General features: G+C 38.3%; 1 protein-coding gene across 1 annotated transcript; it reads left to right on the forward strand.

The window, feature by feature from the left end:
• Positions 1 to 4,071: 4,071 nt before the first annotated feature.
• Positions 4,072 to 5,607, forward strand: LOC104270836 (gap junction alpha-9 protein-like). Its single transcript, XM_009865309.1, has one exon. It carries the CDS (start codon positions 4,072 to 4,074, stop codon positions 5,605 to 5,607), a length of 1,536 nt encoding a protein of 511 aa, XP_009863611.1.
• Positions 5,608 to 7,986: the final 2,379 nt, after the last annotated feature.

Below are 7,986 nucleotides of genomic sequence, written 5' to 3' on the forward strand. Positions count from 1 at the left end.
AAGGTCAGTGTGACAGTTTGTGTAAATAGTCACATCTGCAAAATGTCTGGACCAAGGTAAAAAGCAGCATCGATGCTATAAAGTTGTCATTGGTGCCCAAATTCTTTTTCCCTCCCAACTCGTATGTGTGTCATTTGACCAAAATATAATTTTAAATTAGATATTGCTTCGCAGAACACTATGTGCACATTTTTAAATGTTTGTCTTGACAGTTACCTTTTACAAAACGAGTAGATTCCGACGACCATAGTTCAGTCTCATCAAATGCTTAGGATTTTCAAACCGAACTTCAACATCTTTTCAGAAGCTAGAGCGGGACGTTCTTTGGGCTGCTTCAAAGGACTTAGATTTTTTTTAACCAATAGCAGAAAAATGTGTAGAAACCCACTTCAAATACTCGATAGAAGAGATGTGTGTTTAGAAACCTGCTTTAGGTACTTAATAGAAGTGACTGGCAGTTGACCAATAGCTTGCCAAATGACTGAATACTTCCAGGCAAGCTGTGATTTAACTACATAATCGGACGTGACCTATTGACTGATCGTCAGCACCACAATTAAAAGATAATGATTGGCCTTTTAGAGTTCTCAGCAGAGGAAGTTTATTTATCCTATCCAGGACATTTTGGTCAGCAATAAAGCTTTTGCAGGGCACTGAGAAGAATCATCTAAAAGAGCATTATAGTGCTAGATGCATTTCTTAACTCATATTGGTCATAGCAGTTACGCATCAATACTAGGCATGCCTAACAAGGCAATATCCTTGGCCATTGCACTGCTAATGTTGTCTCCGTGGCAATATTTGTATACAAACCGAGGATATTTCTTTCCCTGTCTTTCCTTCTCTAAAATGAGGTCTCTCTCCTTCTCTGCTTCTCAACGTTTTCTGCAGGCATTTCCTAAAGTCCAGGGTACTTGAAAGGATGTTTCCTAGCCTAATGTCAGTCACCAAAATGTACTGTAACAGTCTGATCATCTCATAAGATATTCAACTAGATTTTAAACATTCTTAAATAATTTTTGTGTGTCAGCTCAGCTTACAAGCTGTGCTCTACCCTGAAGTGCCGGCCAGAATTTTTAAAGATAGGGTTTACTCTTAGAATCTTTATGTAAGCAAAGGAAGACATTATTTACAATGAGGGTGGTGAGACACTGGAACAGGCTGCTGGAGAAACTATGAATGCCCCATGATTGGAAGTATTCAAACTCAAGTTGTACAGGGCTTTGAGCAACCCAATCAAGCGAAGGATGTCTCTGCCCGTGGGGCCCTTCCGACCTGAACCGTTCTGTGAATCTATGTACCTTTGGCCCGTAGAACTTCCACCAGCATTCTTCCACTTTCTACTCCTCCACATTAACCTTTTATTTTTCAAACTCAGTGAAGGATAATTTAGGATACGGAGTATTCCTTCTGTTTCAGTGGCTCCATCTTTATCCTCCTCTAGGGAGACACAGGGAACGGTAAGCTGGTGGAGTGTAGGTGCAACTGTGGGTTCCGTTTCTTATTCTGCCACATGCTGACACAGGGAGGATGTATACGGTGTAGATTTACAGAATCATTTACGATAAGTAAGCAGGTTCTTCAGCAGAAAAAAAAAACAAAAAACATTTATTCACCCCCGAGTCACAGGGTGACTCTGTTGTGACAATCCATCTGATATAAAGAAAGGAATAGGAAAGGAAAGAATTTAAAAGAAAAAGTTAACAACATTAGGCTGTAGCCCATGAACAATTACATTGACTAATATATGTGGCCCTTTTGTTCCCAAACACCTAAAAAAAAATCTGTTATTTGAAACCAGGCAGTTCGTGTGCTCTTTTTTACAGAAAAATATGTCGGCCCATTCTCATTACTATTCTTGCTGGTGTTACGGGGTGGAGTAGCTCCAGGGCTGGGATAAAAAGGAGGCTTGTGTCACTTGGTCTGGTTTTTTACGGGCTGTACGCTATCGAGAAGAACAACGGACATATTTAGTATGACTGACACTTAGACTGGAGTGATAATGACTCGCTCCTAAACAAAATCTGAATTATACAGACATGGAAAATGGTGTAAAATAGCTGCTGTGGTGAGGAGTGTTTTAAAGAAGTCAGTAGGACAAGTAAAATGGCATAACAAGAACAAACAAGAGGTGCAGAATCATAGAATGTAAGGACAGATGCCAGAGAGTGAGTGCGGAGGGGCTAAAAAAACTACCATTTAGTTTTTACATCAGGAGCATGGTGCAGCCTGGTTGTATGCAGAAATGTACAATGATAGTATCTGGGAGGATTTACTTTCTTCACTTTTGCACAAACAAGTAGAGTGTTTGCTTCTACTGAGATACGTAAACTAAAACTTAGTCTAAGAGTTTTCTTTTAGAAAAAGAAAGGCTGCGATCATTCTTAAAACCTGGAAGGTGCTGGAGCAGAAAAAGGAAAGAAAGATACTCTGAAGGAAGTGAGAGCTGCAGGTGTTTAATTTCTGGCTTTTTAAAATGAGATTCTTTCACCAGTCACGGCTAAATTATGCTTGAAGTGGAGGCAGACTGAACAATGGATTGATTTTCTCCTCATCCCTAGCAAACATAAATTCAATGTGCAAAGCTTGCACTCCCTCACTTGCTCCTGTAGCAAAATAAACCACTTAAAATGTAAAATTTACTCACACACATGGAAGATGGCAGGGGTTGTAACTTTTTATCGGATGCAGCAGACCTTTACTTTTACACGTTTTTGCAAAGAAAGGTATGTTTTATTTTTAATTTGCCATTTACTTTTAATTTGTTTATCTTTACAAAAATGTCTAGCTTGCCTGTTTGTATACTGATCTGCAAGAGTGCTTTCATGTTTAGTAGGCTGCCTTAACATAGTTTCCTCTACAGGCATCAGTATTGTGGCAGTAGGACTGCAACTTCCATTTGATTTGATTTGATTTGATTTCTCCTGTTTTACAGGGTGAAAATGAATCCTACTTGATTGGAAAACACTGGGTTAAATTGCCTGTATCATACAAACAAACAAACAACAAAAAACTCCCAACAGATTCATGCAGTTTTAGGATAACTGAATTCTGTTGAATTGCGTTGTGCATACGATGAAAAGGTAAATCTACAGACATGATGGTTATTCCCTCATGTGAAAACAAAAAGATTTTTGTTAGTGTCTACATTAACACAAACACGAAGAAAGGAATTTAAAATCTTGTTTGCAACCTAGTGTCCTGTGACAGAGAAAGAAACAAAAATAGGAAAGAAAGGCAAAATGTATAATTACACACTTAAATTGCCCGTTTATTTGCACTCAGATGATAGTCATATAGGAAAATGCTTGTAGAAATTTTTTGCGTAAATAATTCATTTTCCACAGAATCGGAGCTAAAAATAGCAACACTTTACTATGTATTTCAAATGCAGGTATAGTTGATCAAAGGAAACTGGACCGATTATGATGATGTCATTATTTGTTTACCATTGACATCTTCAAAAGAAAAACAATTGCCTGTGACAAGCTACATGCTTAAACATGTTTTTAAATTTAACAAGGCAATTTTAGTGAGGTGGTTTATTCCCTCTTGAGTTCCTTTGAGTAACCAACTTTTGCTGTGAAAAAGTATTTGGACATTACCATACTTCGGGTGCAATGTCGGGGTCAGATCATCCAAAAAGCATGACTGGGGAATATTCCTCTACTTTCCTGAGTGTCCTACATATAAACGTACTGCACTCAGGCTGCTATCACGTGAAGGTTCAAATGGACTGCACAACGCTCTTAAAATCCTGCTACAAGTCAGGCACCTTAGTTTCCCCTGACAGAGAGTGCTTAATACCTCATAGTCATGTGCCTATCAGGATGTCTTTTACGTATAAATTAAATGCTGGCAGACAATGTGCATCTCTATTTTGTAAATGAGAGAGGATAACACCTAGATTATCGATGACCAGTGGTTCATGTTGCCATGGTTACAATGTGAGATACGATAGTTTTTCCAAGTGCCATTTTTTTCATAATGCTTTGAGGAAGGATTGCAGCTTTTACAATGTCTGATCTTGTTTTCTCTCATACATTGTAGTGTTAAGATGGCAGAATAACCATGGGAGACTGGAATTTCCTTGGAGGCATTTTAGAGGAGGTTCACATTCATTCCACTATTATTGGAAAGATTTGGCTAACAATCCTCTTCGTATTTCGAATGCTTGTCCTCGGAGTGGCAACTGAGGATGTTTGGAATGATGAACAATCAGAATTTATATGCAATACTGAGCAACCTGGTTGCAGAAACGTGTGCTATGATGAGGCCTTTCCCATTTCTCTCATAAGATACTGGGTCTTGCAAGTTATATTTGTGTCTTCCCCTTCCTTGGTGTATATGGGTCACGCCTTATACAGACTAAGAACTCTGGAAAAAGACAGGCAAAAAAAGAAAGCTCAGCTAAGAATGGAACTTGAAAGCACTGAATTAGAAATGACTGAAAATCGGAAAAGGCTGGAGAGAGAACTCCGGCAATTGGATCAGAGAAAGCTAAACAAAGCACCCCTGAGAGGCTCCTTGCTCTGCACTTACGTGATACATATTTTAACGAGATCTGCAGTAGAAGTCAGTTTTATGATTGGGCAGTATCTTCTTTATGGCTTTTATCTAGATCCCCTTTATAAATGCCAGAGAGCTCCATGTCCAAATACAGTTGACTGTTTTGTATCTAGACCAACAGAAAAGACAGTGTTCATATTATTCATGCAATCGATAGCGACTGTATCACTGCTTTTAAATATCCTAGAAATTATCCACCTAGGATTCCGAAAAATTAGAATGGGTCTCTGTGGACAGAATAAAAACAAGGATGACCCTTACAATTTCTACACAAACAAATCTAAGAAATACTCTGTGATACCCCTCTCTTCTTTGGGTATATCGACCACACCTCAAAAAACTCTTCCTTCTGCACTTAGTGGTTATACCTTTTTAGTGGAAAAGCAGACTGATGCTGCTGTCTACCCAGATCTAAATTCTTCTGCCATATTTCAATCTGTGCAAAATAACCATGCAGAAAGCAGCAACAATTACACCCATCACATTCAGGTAATTAAATCACCAAAAAAGAGGCAGGCTACAAATGCTTTAGACAGTCAGACCCAAAATACTAGCATGAATAATGAACGCTTGTTTCGGGAGCTTGGGACTGAAGCGCATGATGAGCGGAAAGAATCCGAAAAGAAGCATTTCCTTGTTGTTACTCAGAATGAAGATACAGCTTCAAGCACACGCTTGCGAAGCTTTGCTGAAATGCCTTCTCAAACTTCAGTGCAACCTGATACAACTTTTCCTGTTATCAGTTTTAAAAGACAACGTGGAATCGATTCGTCTCACAACTGCTCAGCAGTGGTTGAGAGTGCAGGAGCTTTGACAAATTCTCTTCCAAAGAACAGCAGCAGAAGACAGAGCATTTTCAGTGCAGGCAAATCCCAACCCCCTTACGATGTTGACACTCCCGACTCTACAGTGGAGGTGAGCTTAGAATCTAGACAAAGTAGAAACTGTGATAGTCCAAAGCCTTTCTCTCTGTCTAGACAACTGTCGCTGTCGAGTAATGGCAGCAGCAGACGTGCCCCCACTGATCTTCAAATATAGCGTGAGTTAACCCGCCAATCGTGTCAGTCAATGCTGAGATAATTACTGAACATTGTGAAGTAAACAAGACCTATATTTAAGACTAGCTGTATCATTCAACTTTAACCAGCTCTTTCACAGAGATAGAAAAGTTGTGTAGCCCTCTGAATATTAGCTTGGTAACTTTTAAACAGTCTCTTTATCTCTTCCTCTGTAATGAAAGGGTGGCTTAGACCTCAGTATATAAACTTCTACACTACTCTTCTGACTGAAAAGGAAAACACATTGCGTAAGTAACTCCCCATATTTGGAAAAGACGGGCATAAAAACACAGCCGATACTATTTAAATTGAATAAAAGTAGATGACAAAATTTACAGTATAACAATATAAATAGTATAAAAATTTACAGTATTACAATATATTCTACTAACCATAGGCCAAAGATGGCACTGACATTCTCGGGAGAAATTATGTATCAGTAAATATGTTTCCGCTTAATCTGACTGAGAACTTGAATGGACATTTGGTAGCTATCTAAAAGAATGCCAGACATATTCTGCCGTTTGAACTGTGTTATATACAAAAAGAACAAAACATTTGATACATGTATCACTGATTCTTTGACTCCACTGTCCACTTCTTTTTTCAGTATATCACCACTGACTCCCTTGGCAGAAAAATCACAGTGAATCTCGTATCGTATATTATTACCATTAAATACACTGTTACATTGTTTAAGCATCATGAATCACAAATGAGTCGTGAGCTTTAATTCTGAGATTTTGCATAACATTAATAAGCTAGCAATTTTTATTTTGTTTTAATCAGAAACAAGTGACTGAATTTTATTAATCAAAAATTTTGGATTTCACAAGCCAGAAGGCTTACTACAGAGAAAAAAAACCCAAAACAACAACAAAAAACCTCACATGGTAGTACCATCCTGATTTCAGTTACAACGTCAAAAAAAACCAGGTTTATCAAACTGTAAAACTATTCCTTTTCTGTATGCTAGAGTCCACCTGTCCCTGAATTTTGAAAAAAATTTAGATTCAAGAATGCTTTTGTTTAGAAGCAGCATATCCATTTATACTTTTAAAAGAGGTAATAAAACAAATAAAAGATATTCTTGTGCTTGATGCTCCAGTCCACATAGTGTAAGGCAAGTTCCATGAAACACGTTGAAATAATAAAGAAGATGAACAAAATGCTGTGTTACACTTGTAGTTGAGACTTTGATGAATGAAACACCTTTACCTGAGTCACACAGCACCAACAGGCTGTAAATACTTGGTGAGACGGTCACATCTGGGATGCATTAGTGTAGACACAGGTATTTTTTACTAGTGGATTTGACTTACTGTATATTTACTGGGAAAATAATTTGTTAGATGTAGCATTATGACATCATTAAATTCTTAATGTGTATTATCATTATGCCTATGAGCCAGACATGTTTCAGATTAACTGAAAGCTTTACATTATCAAGAAAAAAGGCAGAAAACCTAAAAGGCTCTTCTGCTTGCAACAGCAGCATTAATTTGGCCTTGTCCGCACAAGAAGTATGAATTAATACCATTAAAACTATTCACTGCAGATCTCTCTCCAGCAGCTATTATTCTCACCTCTAGTGTGACTCAATGTGTATACATCTATACACCCCTATTTAATTCTGCTTATGCTGTAAAATTTAATATTGTTTAATCTACAGGAACCTATATAAATGTATAGAGTGATTTAGCTGAGTTAATACTCTACTGTGGCTTTAATTCTGGCATTTCTTTATGTGTAAATTTCTGTAGGTGATAACTGTGCTGGTGCATTTAATGTCACTGCAATGTCTCCGTAATAAAAAGCCTAGTAGTTAATGTGCTCTGTTCCCACTGTTTAAATAATAGAAAAATCAGCATTTAGGTGCTCACATATGGGGTATGACATTTGTATTTCTGTTGGTTCAAGACAAGATACAAAAGAATTTGTTTTCCTGACGCTGACAGAGAATTCTTATCAGCTTTTTTTTTTTTGGTGTGGATTTGGGTCCAACGTTCCATTTCATGACATCACCTCGCCAACAGGAAGGCGTAACTTAATTCCAGTGAAAACTGAAGAGCAGGCAGAAGTATGAAAAGACCCTAACAACGTAGGTGCAAGATTTGCAATAAACAGATTTTATCAGATGGGAGTACCACAGTGTTTCACAAAACCGAACTGGTATGCCTGCTTCCATGTCTTAAAACAGGCTGAGGCACAAGACTTTCTTTCTGAGGCGAAGATTTCGGTGCTTCCAGCTCCACGGAGGCCCTTGGGCCGGCAAATGCACAGCTGCAGCTTGTTGCTCCTTTCTCCTCCTGTGACTTTTCAGCCCGTTCCAGTGACTGCTCAAGCCACGAGTGCGGCA

The sequence above is a fragment of the Apaloderma vittatum genome, unplaced genomic scaffold (genome assembly GCF_000703405.1).
Source record: "Apaloderma vittatum isolate BGI_N311 unplaced genomic scaffold, ASM70340v1 scaffold8882, whole genome shotgun sequence".
Classification (NCBI taxonomy): Eukaryota; Metazoa; Chordata; class Aves; order Trogoniformes; family Trogonidae; genus Apaloderma; species Apaloderma vittatum.

Coding starts and splice junctions, on each gene's coding strand:
- LOC104270836 (XM_009865309.1), top strand. CDS start 4,072: ATGGGAGACTGGAATTTCCTTGGAGGCATTTTAGAGGAGGTTCACATT.